A 20,427-nucleotide genomic window follows, 5' to 3' on the forward strand; every position below is an offset into this window, starting at 1 on the left:
TCCATTCCATTCCCATTGTTTGTGACTCCTCTATTAAAATAACTGTTGCTGCCCATGTCCTTTAAATGCAAAGGCTGAGCCTGACCTTTCAAATGTCTTTGTCGGCATTAAATTTTAGTCAGTTAATGAAATAATAAGATGAATTTCAAATGCTATATTAGGATTTGAAATCAGTGTCTTTGTTGATTACATATACAAACCATTCAATCAAAGAAAAAGATCATCTGGCATATTTTATTCCTGATTATAGGATGAAATATTAATTTCTAATTAAAATAGGAGCTGGGAAATAATATGTTGCTGAAGAAGATAAATACTAATTTCAAACAAGTAAAAGAACATATTGTGGTCATTTTGCAGGTGGACTGTACACTGTCCAGCATTTAAGGAAAACAAATTAATCATAATAATTATTTTTCAAGCTTCCATAATAATTGCACTCTGTTTAAAAAAAATGATGTTGGAATCACTTCACATTCTATTCTATGTTGTTTTTTTCCTAGAATAAATATGTAACTTAATGTTATGTCCTAACTGTCTGAATTAGTGTAGATTTCTTTTCAGCCTAAACTGCTTCTGACTTGATGGATTCCCATGTTCAGAATCAATATCAGAGTTTTATTGATTTCCAGTTTAAAGCCTTGCGTATCATATTTGAGTATTTGGCTATAATGAGCCAAATCGCATGTATGTCCATGCGATTTCCTGGTCAGTTCCACGAGCCTTCCAATATGTGATCACAGTATTTTAATCAGGGATGAACTACCATAAGCTAGAATGACTGAATATTGAATATTTTTATGATCTGAAAGTAGTTGAAATATATTTACAGCTTACTTGCTTCATGATGGAATTAATTCCAAACATTTGTGTTAGAGTGTGCATAAAAATGAATGTCCATAATTTCATTGCATTATGGCATTTTCTGCTTTGACACATGACTGCAGCCATGAAAATGATGGCAAATACAAAGTCATGTTTCTTTTAAAATCATTTGAACTGGTGCTTACTTGGGAGTATAAGATAGTGATTTATTTCAAATAGGGGCAGTTTTGTTCTTCTGTTGTTTCCCAATGTATTAATTCCAAAGAACAGGAATTAAGATAATAGCCAAAATGAGGCAATCAATAACCTAAAAACTTAGCATTTTTGGCAGGTTTTTGTTATCTTGCTTCGCTGTTGAACATTCTGTGAATTGTACTTCTTAAGCTGATTTCTTTGAATTACACACACAAATATCACGGGTATGAATCCTTTTTTTTATGCTTTGAAGTGGGCTGAGATTTTTTCACCTTACACTAAGCTATACTTTGTAGATCCTTCCATTTCTATTTCATTAAACACCAATGCAGAGCTATTTCATCAAAATCATTCCACTAACAGTTAGGAACAAGGGGAAGCAATGCTGAAATGTCCTGCCAAGCTTTTAACAGTTCATAGCAATGGATGTGTACAGAAGGGGTTTAAAACACCAGCTTGCAGGCTTGTTTAGAGAGGAAGGAATCTCAGCATATCATCCTCATAGGGCCATAAATCCTGTATTGTTTTGTAAGTAAAATTTCTTAAGGGGAATTTTACCTAGAGGGGAGAGACACACAGGCTTCAGGCCATGTCATCCCCTGCAGAAGCTTTATTAGGCTGATAAGCTTCTGTCAAGCCATCTGCTCTAAGTGGCTTTCTCCAGACCCGTACTTAACAGCATGTCCTCCTGTACATGAAGTTGTGGAATTTCTCTGTTTGCTACCTAGTTTCTTGCTCCTTTTCCTCTTGCTATACATCATTTTGTGGATTTATATACTTGCAACTTCTCAACTCTATGCTCAGGTTCTTCAGCTCTCAGGGATAGGAGTTATAAGTGAATGGGAAGAATTTGTGTAGATTGCAAAACCTGTGGTGTTGGAGGGCTACACCTTGCCAGGGGCAGCCTAATGAAGGAAGAGACAGCACTCTTCTGGGGTTCCAGGCATGTAGGCAGCAGTGCTGTTAGCATGGCCCTCAGGTAGTACATTATATTTCCCTTCAAGTCCTTCCTTCCTTTCCCTTCCTTCCTGCTAAACAACACAGGAGACAGAGCAGGAAATGCAGGTTTAAGAAGGGTGAAAGGAACTTTTTCTCCAACACAGGCCTATTTTGCCCTTTCCTGCCTCCCACTCCAGTGGTGCAGTTCTGACAGCCATGCTGGCAATTGCTGCAAAGGCCTCCAGCCTTCCTCTAGCCTCTTCTGAAGGCAGAGAGGGGCTGCAGCATTGCACATCAGCTGGAAGTGCTTGTGACTATGTAATACCTCACCCAGACATGCCCTGTCTGCTCTCCCCTGCATTGCCCTGTGGCATCAGGCATGCCTGGCCTTCACATTCACTTGAGGTGGCAGCCAGCCCTAGGAAGGTGACGGTCATCCCTTGCTTAGCTTGCCTGGGCCACAGAAAGGAGACTGTCTACTCTCTTGGACAAAGACATGGTAGAACACATCTTTATCATCTCCCTCAGTATAAGCATGAGTTATGTGCATTGTCACTTGTTGCTCCTCCTGGAGTCATATAGTTGTGTGCGTCTGAATGTCCATGGGAAGAGGCAGAAAGAGCAGAGGGGAGAGCAGGCTTCAGACTCTTGTATCTGTTTAGCAAAGTCTGCAGGCTGGGAAATGAAGGGGGGAGTTAGATCAGTTTCCCTCTGTTTTGCTCCCAAGTGATGTGGTGGGTGGGTTGAACCCGTGAATTCAGACTTGGCATAGGGCTGGCAGCACTGCTGGGTCCCCTTTCTCCTGCCCTGTGCTTAGAGACTCTGACACTCCTCTACATCTGATTAATGAGTGAGTCAGAGACTTGTACAGTCATTTCTCCTCACAGTGTTTCAGCTTCCCTGTGGCACTCTTGTATTTGTGTATGCCACAAATTGTTCCAGAGTCTTTGACACTAAGCTCTTAAAGCCCTAACGTGCTTACATAACATGATATAGAGAACAAGAAAGTAAATTTAATTAAATCTTTCCCCACTTCTGACACACAGGGAGAGACAAAAGGAAGACATTTCTTTCTGAACACTGTGGGATAATGTGGCATACTCACAAAAGCAGCAAGGAAACTGAAGACAGTGGTGGTGTATAGTATATATGAAATGGGTACTAATCTTCTAAGGTTTAGGTGTTAGACATCTGAAATGAGGGAGAACTTGTACCTTGATGGCTAAATTCAAATTCTGGTTTCTTTTAGCCATGGAGTTGACATCTTAAAAGATATGCTGGTAAAAATAAATTTAAAACCCCAAATCCTTTTAAATTCAATATCAACTTTGTTTCAGGAGAATAAATTTCATCAGTGATTTGACTAACTTTGCTACCAATAAAAAATAACCTCTTTCATAAAAGTATTGCTGCAATTACAATCCTGTTGGTGCCTTAGAGAATTCTAGTGCAAATTTTTGAGGAGCTTTTGCTGAACACCCAGCTTTCAAATGGGTGTTTCTATTCTCTTCTCTCTAGTTTTATACAAGAATAGAAATACACTAATCCCAATTAAAAAACAACATTCACCAGATGTAACAAAGCAGTAGTATCTGAGAGTCTCATAGATTTTACCACGCTCAGAAAGAAAATAACAGGGTATCACAATTGGTAACTGTAATTGTATCCTAGCTTTTCAGGGAAAAATACATCAAATGTAATTGCATGAATTGAATCTCTGCTTGGGGAAATAAAAACCATTTGAAGAATGGGAGCAAAACCTTTCTGATTCAATGACATCCTGAAAACAAAGTCTGAAACACCATGAACTTCATTTATTGCTTTATGAGTACTGTAAGATGTCAAATGTTTATCAGCATGTTTTAAAATCTGGTGCAGAACCCAGATATTGTAAGATATTTCTTCCTTTCAGCTTTTCCTGAAAGCTCTGCTTCCTCTCTTGCCAAAAGGTGGAGAAACTTACAGTTCTAGGTAGAGAAATGCATTTTTACCTATAGAGTGGTGACAAGATGCTCAGGGGGAACTTAAGGAAAGATCTTTTCTTTTATAACAGTAATAAATCCTTCCTCAGCCTTTCCTTACAAATAGAGGAACTCTGCCCAGTCCAACAAATAGTTCACGTACAATGGGAATTGAGTTACCTGTGCCTTTTTTATAGCTCTATCCTCTGTGTATGGGATCCCTGTAAGGTATCTCTCCTTTTTTTCTCTGTATTTAGCTGCCTCTTGGACTTGCCTCCCTGCTGCAAAGATACAGGCATCAAAGTGAGAAGTGAAGTGGTAACCACTGCACATATCCTGTCCTGTTACTTTCTGAAAACAGTATAGTAACTGGTTTTCTGGGAACAGAAACAATAAAAGAAACAATAATTTACCATGATGGGATCATTTGTTGTAGGTTGAATGAAACATTTATTATGGTTTGTGAGAAATTTTTCAGCCTAGCAATTCTCTCTCATGAAAATTGCAAATGTTTTTTTAACTGAAAATGAAGTATGGCCTTGTTTTTAATGACCATATTTCAGCTTGGAAAATATTCTTCCCCCTAGATAATTTTTCCACAAATTGTTGGTGGTCATATTAGCTTCCACATAGAGACAGCAAAGTCATTGGGACAGGTCACAACAAGTGGAACCTGTGGCCCTGATCCACAACATTTCGTTCTAGTCACCAAATAATATTTCCTGCCTTTTTCTCATAGGCAGTCAGATACAGCTTGAAATGCCTTGGAAAGCAAGCAGTTACATAGGAAAATGTGACTTTGGGAATTCTTGTTACTGTATATTTGATTGTGGGCTGGAAGAGGGTTTTGGATGTTTTAATATAGAATAAATGATGTATTGCCTGTGATTTGTTTTTGGACACAGTGAGTACAGTAGCATGAACAAAAGTTCACTTCTTACCCTTAAGATGTGCAGATTTCATTCAGCCATACAATATTAATGAACAGAATGTATTTGTTATAAGAAAGGTGATATGAAGAGAAAAAACCAAAAGATGCACAGGTTTTAAACACACCATCGATGTACTTATCACATCTAGAGACATTACAACCTCTGTTATTCATTTTGCAGTGCCTTGAAGTGAAATTTGTTAAATAATTTTGTTGTTGTTATCTTTGAAGTTAGATAATGTAAATATATGTTAAAAATAGAATATAAGAGGGAGTGAACTGGCAATGTTTCTAAAATATCAGAATCAATAATGGCAAATGAGTTAAAACAAATGAAACCCTTTGCAAAAATTATTTTATACAATCACAGTTTGGCATTGTTAGAGGATTAGCCATTATTGAATGTTCCCATGTGTAGGAATGTAAGCCGGGGAAGAAGACTGACCTGTCTGAACAGAGACCTTTGGCTGGAACTCAGGTTAAAAAAGGAGAGTTTGTGACATTGGAGTGAAGGGGCAACCAGCTCAGGAGGACTACCAGGATTTAATGAGAAATTCTCTCATGTAGAAAGAAAATTAGAAGGGCCAAAACCCAACTAGAACACAATCTGGTTACTGTCATAAAAGATACTAAAGGGTTTTGTGGTGGATTTGGCAGTGTCAGGTTAAGGGTGGACTCAATGATCTTGAGATTGTTTTTGAACCTACGTTATTCTAGAGTTCTAAATAAAATTAAAAATTAAAATTTTTCAAGGAATTGGTGACAAAACAGAAATGTAGAATTGGTTACATTTTCTCTCCTATGTGTACAAAGATAAAACCATAATTAAATATTTAAGCATCTAACTAAAACTGTTCCAACCTTTCTAAGTAGCCAAATATCCTAAAATATTAGAAAAATCACCATTAACTTAGTTTGTTCATCACCACTGTGTGCCATTTAGTTTCCATAATAACCTTTAATTTTTTCCTTTAGGGGCCCAGATTTAAAATGACTGGTCAGTTCAAAATGCTGACCTTCTGCCTTGCTGCTTGCAAGATCCTATGACACAAAGTTGTGGTCAAAGTTTTTCAGGTCTTTAGCATGAGACAGCGTAAGATATGTGACTTCCAATGTTTTCCAAGGACATGCTATGACACTAGCGCCTCTCTACACAAACCTGCACAGAGGAAGATGAGCAAATTTTCTCAGAGCCACTGGGGGTTCTTTTGTTTCATTGGAGTTTTTTCATTTCAGTTCTGTTGGGCCTGACCAGAGTTAAAGCTGTTTGTTAAGGGCATTGCTCAAATGGCTTCAACTGCTGACAGGCTTGAAGCATTGGTCACCTCTGTAGGAAGCCTCTTCCAGTGTTTGGCCACCCTGTGGTAAAGACAGTGTATGTTGGGACTGAAGGGGTGCATAAGGAGCCTGCCTCCACAATTTGTCCAATGCATATGGACATTTGTTATGAGCCTGGGTACTGCTCTTCCTGCTTGTACCTGGCGTTTTTTGGGGGGAGCCCTCTTTACTCCTTGGCACGTGCAACCCAAGTATGGGAGATTTATTTTATTTCATTTCATTTTCCCAATGAAATTTTGCCCCATTTGTCCTTCCAGTTTTGTTTTTGGTTTTTTTTTGCATAAATTAGCACTCGTATTGAATGCAACCATTACCCGTGTTGTAACTTACAACAAAACTAAAATCTAATCTGGCTTTCCCATGAAACATGGCAGTCCTGGAAAGGACTGTTGCAAATTGAGAAAGCAGTATATACAATTTTTAATACCTTCATACCTCTGTCAGTAGCACCAGAAATAAAGATAGTTTTTATGACAGCTGGTAACTTTTTATTTCACCCTAAATATTCAGCAGATGACCATAGCGAATCATGAAACTGTCTGCCTATTCCAGATGAAGTATTATCTTTTATAACAATTTTGATGAACAGATTTTGTCTTTTTAAGCTAGTCAAGAGTCATCTATGAACAGACTGTGTTCTTCATCAAATATGTGTATTTGCTCAAAATTTGCCAACTGGCTAGGTATTCATCAGATTCCCCAACCAAAATGTTTTTACATTTATTTCCATCATAAATTCTCTCTTGCCCTAACCTTTCTGAGGACTGCAAACAAGTAATACTTGGTGCTGAGTTTTATATTGAATATGAAGAGACATCTCCTATCTTTACTTTCACATGATAAACTTATGCCTTGCCATAATTCTGATAACATATTTTTTCTTTATTTCTGTTTCTCAAGTGGGATTTACAAAATAATGCTCTCTGTTCTCAAGAGCACTGTTAGCTCCACACTGACTTCACAGCAAAAGCACTCAGCTAAATTCATGGCTGCTTCACAGACACATCCTTCTAAGGACTTAGCTGAAACTAGTATTAGTTAGCTGTGAAGTGCATTATAGTAAATTGAAAGATTAACAGTGAGTTTCATGAACATTGGGACTATTCCTTCCTTCCTTCCTTCCTTCCTTCCTTCCTTCCTTCCTTCCTTCCTTCCTTCCTTCCTTCCTTCCTTCCTTCCTTCCTTCCTTCCTTCCTTCCTTCCTTCCTTCCTTCCTTCCTTCCTTCCTTCCTTCCTTCCTTCCTTCCTTCCTTCCTTCCTTCCTTCCTTCCTTCCTTCCTTCCTTCCTTCCTTCCTTCCTTCCTTCCTTCCTTCCTTCCTTCCTTCCTTCCTTCCTTCCTTCCTTCCTTCCTTCCTTCCTTCCTTCCTTCCTTCCTTCCTTCCTTCCTTCCTGCCTGCCTGCCTGCCTGCCTGCCTGCCTGCCTGCCTGCCTGCCTGCCTGCCCCCTGTACTTCAGTATCACTTTTAGCACTATTGGGAGCATTTTTCAGTTGTGTCAGGCAAAATGTGTTTGTTTGGTTTTGGTGTTTGGTTTTTTTGTTGGGTTTTGTTTGTCGTTTTTTATTTATTTTCCTTTCTGATTAGTAGCGTATGTGTGTACCTGTCCTTGTCCTCCAAGATCTACTGACAGAAACAGACTAAATTCAAAACTGTGATAAAAAAAATGACCCAGACTACTGAGAAGCTCTTAAATTATTAAAGGAAGACTTGCATCACACCCAATAGAAAATTAAGTAAGTATGATATTTAGGACACCTGAAGTCTTCAAGGTCATCCAAAAATTAATGGTCTAATTTGAGTTACTTCAATTAATCTGGTATTCACATGACTTATGACATACAGTTTTTCTTTGCTTAGATAAAATTTAAAATAACAAAAAAAAGGAAGAAAGCTAACAAAATATTTTTCTATTAGTCTTTGTAGGTCAATGATGATTTCTTCCAAGGGCTGAGAAACAAAGAAAAAAATAAAAGTTTCACTGTTCAGAGTTCTGCTTTGCTCTTTGTTACATTTCATATACTTACTGAGGAAAAATGCAACTTTATAGAGGTAGCCCATGACAAATTAGCAATACGTTAACATTTATTAAAAACTTGCCCTATGAAAACTTAATTGAACATTGTTTTGTCTCTGGCTGAACACAATTACATGATTTCTTTTGTTTTAAAACTCCACACATTTCTTACTGATTGTCTTAAGCCAATTTTACAAATTCAAATGTGTCAGTGTATCTATAACTTATAATGATTAAAACAGAGTGGATTTTGACTCTGGGAAATTAAGTTTAGGGAAAGCATGACTTCTCATTCTGGATTTACTGGAAAATATACTATTTACATATAAGATTTTTTTATATTACTGACCTGGAGACAATTCATGTGTTACTTTTCACTACAATACAATTATTTCTATAGATGACATTAAGGCAGTCATCTCTGCAGTGTGGGACTACGTGCTTGCAACCTTAATTTAGTTGTTCATTCCAAAATGGTCAAAAGCAAATCCTTCAACCATCAAATATTTGTTCTCTTTGCAGGTATGCATATTATATTGAAATACGACAATTGAAAGCATGTTTTGCTGAGTGAATACATACATGAAGGAAATTGCACATTTTTAAATGTTGGCAAGTCCTGTTCCATTTTGTTTTCTACCTCCATCACCCACATGAAGGTTTGCCTCAGGAAACACATGGATGCTATCCTTATCTTCTGCAAGCATTACTGATGTTTGTGCTCCTTTTCTTTAACTAATTAAAAAATTAAGGAAGATCTGAGATAAACTTTCATGTAGAAGAGGGTAGCTAGTGAGGGCTGTGCACTATCTGTTTTTTGTGATCTCTTCCACTACCCGCTGCTTAGAGGCTTCAAGAGAGGACAGTTGTGCCAAGCCCAGGTTCTTTCCATATCATTCACTTAGGGACTGAGAACTATTTCATTTTCTAGCTACAAGAAAGAAGAATCAGTGATAAATTCACAGTGTGCTAATCCTATGGAACTAATCAGCTGATGAAACACACAGGCAGATAGTTTATTGAGACTATAAATTAGCATATACAGGCATAGAGATGTCGAGGCTATGCTGTACATAAGTGAGGGTGCACATGCACTGGCATGCTCTCTGCTTCCCTGGGTGAATGTTCTGTCACCTAGCATACGAGGTTTTTATTCTTTCTCTGTTTCTCAGCATGAATGGTGTTCATTTCACATGATTTGAATGGGAGCTGTGAACCTTCTCTCACAAAGCAAGTGCCAGATACATTGCCTCTGGAAAGAATTTCTTTCTGCTTTCTTTCAAGCTGCTCCTTGTTTGGCGGTGCTGGTGGTGAATGTATGGTAGTGAGGAGCACATGAACTCATTCAGTCAAATTGTGCTATGTTCACAAAGCTTTTTAAATTCACCATCACATCTGTTTGCTATGTTAAGCTCGTCTGGAAAATAGTTACTGAGGCAAAATTTTCTTGCCCAGCTTCAATGCAACCCAGGAAAAGCAAGATAGGCATCCCTGCATTTGGGATCTCTCTTGTCCTAATGAATTCCCAGCTGAAATTTCTGAGCTTTAGGGCAAATAAGCTGAGAAGACCTACCAAATCAGAGCCTGTTACAATGATAAATATAAGGACAGTCTTCATGGTTTGATTTGAAAGCCATATCATAGCTACATTAGGGTAAGAAACTATTTTTTGTCTTGAAAGTTTTGGTGAACTTGCAGATTTTTACCTCCTTTTATCATATTAAAATGACAAATATCTTCTCAACCTGGACTGCAGAAGTGTCAGTTAACACCTAGTCTCTAACACATCCTACTTCCCTGGTGTATACAAGGTGTTACCGAGACAAAATAACAGAGACTGGATTGCAATTGCCTATTAAACACTGAGTAACGTGGGAGGCCTGCAGATAAAAGCAACTTGCAGTTCAGAGCATATTGTGATGACTCAAGGGGAACTAAACAAACCAAGGAGGTTTCTTACTTCCAGCTGCCTGGGGAGCCCGCAGCACAGGTCTGCAGTGCCTGGGGGTCGGTGCTGGGTGTTCTGCAGCACTTCAGCTGGCAGAAGGCAAGCAGGGAACAGCCCAGGAGCAGGGTCTGATGTGAAGTGCAGCTGAAAAACAGCAGCCTCTGACGGTGCCAGCCCAGCTGCAGATCAGAGGGAAAACCTACGTGTGGAGAAAAACTCTGGTGGCACATTGTTTATGATCAGAAGAAGGAGACTTCATTGTCTGCTCAGGCTGCAGTTACACCAAAACTCAGTGTTACAAATGTTGATTGACTTTCTGTAGCAATCCCATACTGGCATATCTATGGCCACTTTTAACTAAAATGACTGTTTCTGATAACTCAAGAGGTGATGCTGATTTACATTCTGTTTTTAACACTGAAAGAAAGGGACATTGCTATCTTGACCCTCAAAAACATGAGATTAAAAAAGAAAAAAATCTTCAAATGTAGCAAAAAGTCAATTTGTCAAGGAAATTACTTTAAAAAATTGTTCCAGTGGAAAGCTATCCTCTTGAATAACCTTCCCTAAAATAAGTAACATTGTGGAATGACAAGGAAAAATTCATAAAACAACAAACAAAAGATGACAACTTGATTAAACAGGTGTTTTCACATGAAGAATTTCACTTTTAATGAATTCAAGATTTCTGGGGTGGTGGTGGGCAAGTGTTTAATTAATTAATTAATTTATTTATTTATTTGTTTATTTTAAATCCCTGACTGATACCTTGTTTATGCCTCTAAAGCTTTATAAGGGAAAGAAGCAAATCCCTTTTGTTATATCATTGCTTTTTCACATTTTCATGTAATTTCATCTTTTTTTATAATAACACTTTTTTCTTACTATTGTAGGCAATGAGAGCTTAGAAGAAAACTATGTGCAGGACAGTAAAATGGGATTCGTCATCAATGCAATATATGCTATGGCTTATGGTCTGCAAAATATGCATCACTCCCTTTGCCCCGGACATGTTGGACTTTGTGATGCTATGAAGCCTATTGATGGCAGCAAGCTCTTGGAGTTCCTCCTCAAATCCTCATTCATTGGTGTGTCTGGAGAAGAAGTTTGGTTTGATGAAAAGGGAGATGCCCCTGGAAGGTAAAGAGGCTTCATCTCAACTAATTAAACCAGAGGGTGGGAAGTGGGAATGGTACTCTGTTTGGTGATGTAGATTTCTTTGGCTTTTTTTCTGAAACATGAAGCATGGACCAGTCTTTCCAACAGCCAGGAATAACACTGGTAACACATGGTATCTTATATCAGGATGAGAAGTACAGTATAACCTAAAAATTTCTAGTGCTGCAGGAGATGACAAACCTTGTTACTCACAGACTTCAGGTGTGCAAGGTACTATTGGGTCTCAGCACCAGGGTTTTAGTATGTGTAAAGCCTATTGGCAATTACTGGAATTTAACGAAGCGTTTACTTGACGTGGTTTTGAATAGAGGGCTGTAGAGAGCATCCTTTTCCAACTGCTGAAACCTTGCCAGGGTTACCAATCAACAGATTGGTAAGCTCCTTTATGATCTCCTTCATTTGTTTCACTCCAAATAGAATTAGATCAGTCCCAGAATTTAAAGATAGGTCTGTGTAGAGTAGGAAAAATAATAGGGTTTTTTTGTCAGAAGTTTCTGTGTTTCATTCATTTTGGGTCTGTCCCCAGGCATGGCAGCTGCTATAGTTTACCCCCCACAGCAGACATGTACAGGTACAGGATGTCCCCAAGCAGTGGGCAAAGCAGCAGCTTTGTGGACTTGGATATCACCTTTGTTTCTCTTATGGGAGCACACTGATAGAGATCTTTCATTTAGTTTTGTGGGTTCTATTTTAACCCATGGATTTTTTTTGTTTGTTTGCTTTCTTTTTTATAAATACATTTAATTCAGCTGCTGAAGTACAAAATCCATTATTAATTGAAACCTACCCTGGGATTGCTTCACTGAAGTTTGTTTTCCTACTGTTGTTAAAGTGTTATAAAAGGCTCTCTCACTCCATCTTTGGGCTTATTGCATAAGTGCATCTGAGTGCCAGCACCACACAAAGGGAGGGCTCTGGAGCAAAAAAGAATTTTTATGTCTTCTCGTGCCTCCAAAGAGTATTCATAAGACACAGTGGACTTGAAGAACCTCTTATCTCCAGTACTAGGTTTTATTATCAAGATGGCCAATGTTTTACCATTTCCTATATTGTTATGTTTTTTTCCTATTGTCATATGTCAGCAGTATATACATTTAAACAATTTGTTACATTTAATTAGTAAAAAAAAGCTAGTCAGTTAGTTCAGTCTTGTTGAATGTTGACTTCAGAAATTTTTTAGACAAAGATACAGATCAGTTCTGTCAGGCTTTGAAAGTAGAAGCAAGCAATTCCCCTAGATTTGAACAAATACTTATCGACACAAATGCATAAATCAAGTCTTTGCACATATAATTTAGATAATACAGAGAAATTACTGCTTAGTATAGCTTTATGCTTTTTGCACACTATTTGTGTCCATAAAAGCATTACTCCAGCTTTGCATATGCTGCATTTTCTGTCTCTTAGCTATTTTGTTTGATGTTTAGATGTAATTTTCCAATTTTAGCCTAATTCTTACTTATTATTTTGTCACCCAAGAGCATTTCCACAACTCTCATCAGTACCAAGCATAGAATTAGATTGAACAGTTGCTGAATTCAAAACATAAGAGAGTTTATATCAGGATATTTCTCTGAGTATGCCAGAGTGATAGAATTTATTTCATCCCATCGTTTTGGTCTATAGCAAGGTTCATATTTATTGATTTCCTGGCCTTAGAATTTGATAGGTTATTTTAGGTAGGGATGGGTATTTTTTATGGCTCTTCATTTATATTTTCACAGTTGGAGCTAGCAAATTTGGGCAAGGAAATTCAATTAACCTTTTTGTTATTCATTCTGTAATCCTTGGATCAATCTGTGGCATTTATGACATAAATATATATGGGCAGTATATACGGGCAATGTCATATCAGAGAATGGCTATGTGCATATGAACTGTGATCTGCACAGTCAGATCTGTCTGATCCTTGTGTCTGATCCTTGTCTGGTCTGTTATCTGTCAGATCCCTGTATGGCAGCATACAGTAGTTTAACAGAATCGTCTGTAGCTTCAGACTGGCTGTTTGTGCTCCCACAGTTTCATGTGGAAAGTCTCTTTGTGGATCAGTGAAAAGACCATAGCACTGTGTCAATACTCAAAAGGGTTTTTGTACCTCAGCAAAATGAAAAGATAAGTACCACATACAACACCTAAATATAGCAAAGTCTGCCTGTTATGAAATTCCCTAATTTTTTGCTTCTCTATGCAAGTGTAAGAATGTCACACAAATGTGTAAAATTTTTTAGATATCTTGTCCTCAAATCATGTGGACAAATCAACTTCACAAGGTAGAATAATATTCATTCCTAGAAGGTGACAACCTTTCTCATAATTTTCAAAATCTGTGAGGTTCTTTGAGAAATTAACTCCCACAAATTTCTAATTGTCATCATCATGAGTAGTGCAGCTAGAGTTGCCTGTAGTTATGTTTGTCTGGCACTCCCGTAATCTCCTGTTTTAAAACCTGTACAGCTTCATGACACCTTAACCATTTGTTTAGAGACAATTGTTTTTCTATCTCAGACTCAATTCATGTTTTCAAGGTTTTATCAAAATGAGAGTGGAAAACACAAAGCATGTAGTCAAATGTGTGTTTCTTCTGTGAAGAATCTTTTCTTTGAATATCCCTTATGCAGAAATATGAAACAAGCTTTTATTGGAAGGGCAAAAATGCAGTCATTTAGCTGGCTGCACTGCCTCTGGGAAAAAATGACATGGTTGTAAGTCTGGAAACTCAGCTGTATGTGTTCACTACACTGTCATTAAGAACATACTGGTAAATTTGCTGCACTTTTAGTTTTGTTGAGTAGCTCACATTTTCTTTTCCTGTAGCAATCATATCACTCAAATTTCCCGAAATGGCTGGAGAAAGTGGGAAGGATGCAATAGTCAACATAATAACCTTCTCTGGCATACAGAGATATCTTTTTTAACTCTGGTCTATTCTAGGCAATTGCCTCCTTTTACCTTGTGGTTGGTAGGAAGAACCTTACCTCTCTAGAACAAATGAATTGCATAGACCTCTGACCATAAAATGCTTTGTGACAACAGACAGGAGAACTTTCAGACCCTACAATGAACCTTTGATATGTGCAGAAATTCTGAGGCTCACAAACTAAGAGAAAAATTTCACCTAACGAACATTTCATCTTAACTAGACTTGGACTTGGAATCATGTAAGCCTATTTAGTTTAAAATTTCTAGTAGTTCAGGTTTCAGTCATGATAACACTATTGACTCCAATGCTTTGAGTAAATAGTCAAATTTTGCCTTATGCAAAGCTTTCAAACTTGAATGCAAACAATTTTTTTTTTCAAATATGCCTTTTTGGTTTGGAGTTCATGGGTGGTTATTTAATCCATTTTCATCCCAGCATTGCTCAGAATTGCTCTTTTCCGTCCTGTCTTCTGGGATAGCAAACATCAGTACCAGTCTGGTATTATGGCTATGGAAAAGGTAACTTCACCTATCTCAGATTAATTAGAGTGTGCCTGTGACCATCTGATTTATATTCTGGTTTGCCTTACAAGTAACTTGTTCATATGACACCACCTATTGGGCCATACAATTTCCCAATATACCAGAGAGCTTGTTCTTATATTGAAAGAAGGATTAATTTTCTTATGCCCTGAATGTTTTCATGGTTTCTTTAAATGCTGCTGTGTGTGTGAAATACAACTGCCTCCAAGAAGTCTCACTCTCTGAGAGCTCCACAACTCCTAGCAAACCCACTTCTTTTGGGGTCATAATTTTTAGCATGGAAAAATTGTTAAGTTATTAAAATTGTTAAAGTTATACATACATGAGCAAGGGGACAGGAGGACGTATTCCAGCACTGAATTTGTCTTTGCTCAAAGCACAGACTTTTCATTTAGAAAAATCAGGAAAAGATAAACAATTTAAGCATGTCTCCATATACCAAGTGTATTTGCTAGACCACATATTTCCAATTAAAATTCAAGCTGCATATCAAAGCTGAAAACATTGTACTACAATTTGTCATAATGCATGACTGTGTAAGAGCTTTTAATCTACATACTTTACTCTTTGACAGGTAACCTATAGGAAGGGGAATAGTATTACAAGAACACAAGAAAAACTCTTAATTGATGTTGCATTAATGTCACCCTGTGCTTTGTGATGTATTTTTGTAAAAATGAAAAAATGTGTGTGGGCTCAAAAATTCCATTAGGGGAATGTGAAGTTTTAATATTTTTTTATTCCCCTTCCTGAATTAATTTTCCAGCCCAGAGTAACTGATTTTGTATCAGTCTAATATAAGGTCAATCTAAAATCCAAGTACATTTTCCTTGCTAGGAAGAGGCATGCACATTTCTGCTGAGCTTTAGTCCTGTCTGTTGAGTATCAATTATGAAATGCTTGACTCTCACTGCTTCTTGTTATCCTGATTCTTCACAAGACTGAAAGCAGCATTTCTTATTTTAGGTACTTCCTTTAGAAGAACTGGAATATGAGAAGCAACTGTTCGTTAATGAACTTGAAATTTACCCCTTTCCTAAGCAATGCCTTGATTAGTGGCCAATTCCCAACCAGTGGAGCTGCCTCCTGCCTGGAGCTCCATTGAACTCAGTGGCAGGGGTCCCTTTTCACACTTGATTCAGCGGAGCTCTGCAGTGGCACTGGAATTATCTGAGAATGCATATTTGCGAAACCAAGGTCTAATTACAGCTGTAAATATGCATTTCTTTAAATCATCTTTAACTAGAGAAACTTAAAAGAGACTTAGAAAAGAAAAGGCTTAGTTAATAAAATCACTCTGCTCTAGAGAATAATTCTAGCATCTCTCCCCTCTGTGAAGTGCAGAGATTTGAAATTTTGCATATTTAAACATCAAAATGGAAAAATAAAAATGGATGTCTCTCTTTGCTCACAACCAAACATCCCAATTTTATTTATGGCTCATAGTTTTCTTAGCTTACCTTTCATTCTTAAAGCACATGCAGATTAACAGCACCCATCATAAACAAAAGGTTTTTTCTCTAGAGACTGAGACAATCCAGTACAGAAAAGCAAGGCAGTAAATCCCAGGCTTGGAAAATATAAGATCCTTTGTTATTTTCAGCTCTAATGCTGATTCCTTGTTCTCAATGCTCTTTCTCTTTTCATTTATTAAACAAAGTCCTCTCCCTTCTTATCTTAAGAGATGAGGCTGTGGGCTTAGCCTCTTTCGAGGTTCTTCCTCTTTCGTGGTTCCTCTCTTTACACACTCCAAAATTCATTCTCCCATTCCTGATTATTTCCTACTAAGAATCAAGCTACATTCTGTGGGTAGAAGAATTAATATAATAATTATCAATAAGGGATGTACGCACATCAGGTCCAACACATTGAAGGCAATGGGGTAGGCTGGATGTTTATTCTAGCGGTTTTTTATGCTTCCCTAACCTTAGTCTTGGGAAGTGCTCTCCTACTTGCCTAGGGTGAGGAAGTAAATGTTGTGACTGAGGTGCTAACTTTTCCTGACAGAAACGCTGGGCTGCACAATATGAATGGTCGAAATTAGAGCTTACAGCTAACTTGCGGCAAACCAGTTTGGTTGGTTTGAGCATTTCTGCTCAAGAGCTCCCAGCAAGGGCTATATTACAACCTGCCTGCATGGAGACACCAAGTGAAGGTTAAAGAAGATTTGACAAATGATTTGAAAACACAGCATCCAGACATTGCCTACATGTGCATCTTCAGCAGAGTTTACTGGTTTTGGTGTGTAGTTCTTCCTGGACACAAAACCTTTCACCCACAGTTTTATGCAAGCAAGGCAGGAAATCAGCAATTGTGTGTCAATCAGAGCTGACACTTCCTGTGATTCTGCTGCAAATCCTAAAGGATTTGGGGTTTTTGTGAAAGCCAAGTCCCTGGTATTAAGGGATAACGTGACTATTTAGAGGAAGAAGAAGAAGACCAAGATAAATTTTTGTCCTTTATGTTGCAGGACAGTGACTCATTGTTTTTTCCTTGCAGATATGACATCATGAACCTACAGTACATAGAGCCCAACCGGTATGACTACGTCCTCATTGGGACCTGGCACGAGGGTGTGCTCAACATTGACGACTACAGGATTCAGATGAATAAGAGCGGAATGGTCCGATCCGTGTGCAGCGAGCCTTGCCTGAAGGGCCAGATTAAGGTGTGCCTCAGACACTTACTTTGTGCTATAGAAATATGAATATCCAATCAGTGTTTTTTCCTAAACCCAAGCAAGCCCCTTTCAAGCCAATGGGTGGGACTTCCTTTCCTTCAGGAAAGCCAAAATTATGGCAAGACTCACAGATTAATATCTTTAACACAATATGCAGGCCCATGTTCTCTAAAATTACCCTTTGTAGGGATGCAGAATCTTCCAGTGTGACAGAATTTGAATTTCACCTTATGTGAGAAAGATTTTCACTTAGTCATTGCCTACAACATTCAGTGGCTGTGATTCACTTGGGGGCTGATCTTGAAAATATCGTGACCCTTGGGAATCCAGTATTTTGTTCCAGCAATTACACCTGCAAAAAAAAGTTGAAAAAAAACCCAACTGAACAACAAACCCTGCACCTATTTGTATCTCATGTTCACAACAGGACGAATGGAAACACAAATGAAATCACTCTCACTACCAAACACAAATGAAATCACTCACTACCAAACAGTAGCACCTGCATCAGGCTACAAATAATTTGCTACCAGTCATGTCTGGATGACATAAAGACATTTCACCGCTATAAAAATTGATGCATTAAGTTTAAAACAGAAATATGCCAATTCAGCAAAATCTCCTTCGAACAGACTTTCCTTTTTATTTTCATTTAATAAACACATTTGCAGCTTTTTTATTACTATATTGCTACTCTCAGCAATAAGCAACTGATGATTTGGCAAAGGCATAGTGACATACTACAACATCTTGGAGGAGAAACATTATTGGTATTTACCACCCTCCAAAACATCTTTTCCCTGTTTTTGAGATTGTGCAGTTTGTGTATGTGTGTATATGTAAACACCATGCATACAAAATGCCAGCTTCAGCTCTCATTGAAGTCTATTGGACTCTCTCCACAGACTGCATGAGGAAATGTTAACAACGAGAAAAAGCCCACAAAGCCAGTATTCAATAAAACGAACATTTTGTATTTCACTACTTACTTGTCTCTGCATATAGATGGAGAGGAAGATCTGGAAGAAAAGGCTGGATTCCTCCTTCCTGGCAAACAAGGCCAGAGTCTTTGTGAAAGCCCTAGGAGCCAGAGATACCCTTAATCTTTCTTTCAGCCCCAGGGTAATGAAACTAGGAATCAAGACAAGGAAATAATCTTTTCAGCATTGGATCATTACATGTAGCAGCCCTCACAGCAAATAAAGAAAGTTTTCAGGAACATTTGTCCCTAAAAGAGGTGTTCCAAAGCATGAGGTTGGTCATTGCTTAATTTTTTTTCTGCTAGAACCCAATAGAACCTTTAAGCAAGATGTTTTGTAATTCGTTCTTATTTTAATTTCCATTTACACTTGTGTAGTGAGCCTCAAAGAGACTTCCACATAAATTGGAATGTATGTGTATGTGAATGTGCTTGTATGTACATGTATATATATATATTTATGTGCATTAATTACTCTGTGTTATAAGCTTTGACTTTGTTTACTGCTTTTTACTATGCAGTAGATATTAAGCGTGGGCTGAGCTGCTTGTCCTGACCTCTGCCACGTCACAGATTAAGTCTCAAGTTTGATTGAAAATGTGGCATTCACCATGCCTCTGTACCAGAGAGAAAATGGTTTTAACTCAGAACAGCTCTCCCCAAAACAAAATAAAATTGTCCCCAGAGGTTATCCTTGAACTCCTAAGCACAAATTTTAGTGCAAGGATTGATACAAAATCATGATTCATGTTTTCTAGCTGTTTGAAATGTGCCACACACAGGAATCCTGTAATGTTTTAAACAGTTTATTGTGTTATGTGTTTGTTGGGGGGTGGTGGTGTGTGCCTCCTTGTTGTCTGATAGAGGATCAGAACCAAGGATATATTTTGTATTGCAGGTGATCAGGAAAGGAGAAGTGAGCTGCTGCTGGATTTGCACTGCTTGCAAGGAGAATGAATTTGTTCAGGATGAATTCACGTGTAAAGCCTGTGAGCTCGGCTGGTGGCCAAATGCTGACCTGACAGGTAAGGATTTGTCCCTCTGAACACACTGTTTTTCTACAGGGCACAAGGAGAATGCTGTGTGCTGGACAGTGAGATAGCAGCATGCAGAAATATTAAAGGTTCATATTTGCACACACATTCCAGTGCAGTTTAGGGTGACTCTTTCAGCTAGTGCAACTGCAGAGAGAATAAAGACAGCAAAATTTCCACCAAGAAGAAATATTATAGTCTGTTCCTTTCCTTCATTTAGCACAAGTATTAACAAAGCTGTTAAGACTGTTAATGAACTCAGCAGCATTTGCTACAATTTAGCAGTGACTATCACAAGAGTTCAGTGCATTCTTGACATATTGACTTGATACTCTTTTCTGACCATTTTTACCACGCAATTAGTAGCACATTATCTGGGATTTCAAGACCTTCAGTAACTGATTACTGGACTCTGGTACAATGATCATTCCCATTGCACCCACCAGCAAGAGGAATTTCAACAAAATCCTAATAAAGTTTGTGTGGAAAGAGTTAGAGTTGGTCTCCCTTGTGTATATGCTTTTCTACATGTATATGTATATCCTTCCATTTATTTTTTACCTATCAAGGTCAAGCTGCACATCTGCTCTGAGCTTGGCAGCAACCATTACCCCAAAGAAATAGCTGCAACACATTGAGAAGTGTCACCCTGACCTTAATGTTTGCTTTGTACCACTGTGAAAGACTAGAGGCACCTCTGTCCCATGTCACTTCTGCAAATCTTGGATGCCAGCATTCAGCAGGGCATCATTCCTAGTCAGAGAAATAATCTGATCACCTAGCCAAAGATCAAATGTGCAACTGAACACATCTTTGTCCTTTACCATGACTGGATGACAGATAGATGTTTCTGCAACATTTCGCACATAGACAAAATCCTCAAACTTCAATTCCATGAGATACTTCGAGCTAGTACCTGAAGCCAAATGAGCTCTCAGGGCA

General features: G+C 38.1%; 1 protein-coding gene across 1 annotated transcript in view; it reads left to right on the forward strand.

Annotated features, from left to right (window-relative positions):
- Positions 1-20,427, forward strand: part of GRM1 (glutamate metabotropic receptor 1) — a 182,132-nt gene that overhangs the window by 128,518 nt on the left and 33,187 nt on the right. Inside the window, exons 4-6 of the mRNA XM_058835267.1 lie at positions 11,045-11,291; positions 17,292-17,460; positions 19,350-19,476. Of these exons, the coding sequence (XP_058691250.1) occupies positions 11,045-11,291; positions 17,292-17,460; positions 19,350-19,476 (543 nt within the window). The remainder of the gene's footprint in view (positions 1-11,044; positions 11,292-17,291; positions 17,461-19,349; positions 19,477-20,427) is intronic.

Source organism: Poecile atricapillus, chromosome 3, assembly GCF_030490865.1.
Source record: "Poecile atricapillus isolate bPoeAtr1 chromosome 3, bPoeAtr1.hap1, whole genome shotgun sequence".
NCBI lineage: Eukaryota > Metazoa > Chordata > Aves > Passeriformes > Paridae > Poecile > Poecile atricapillus.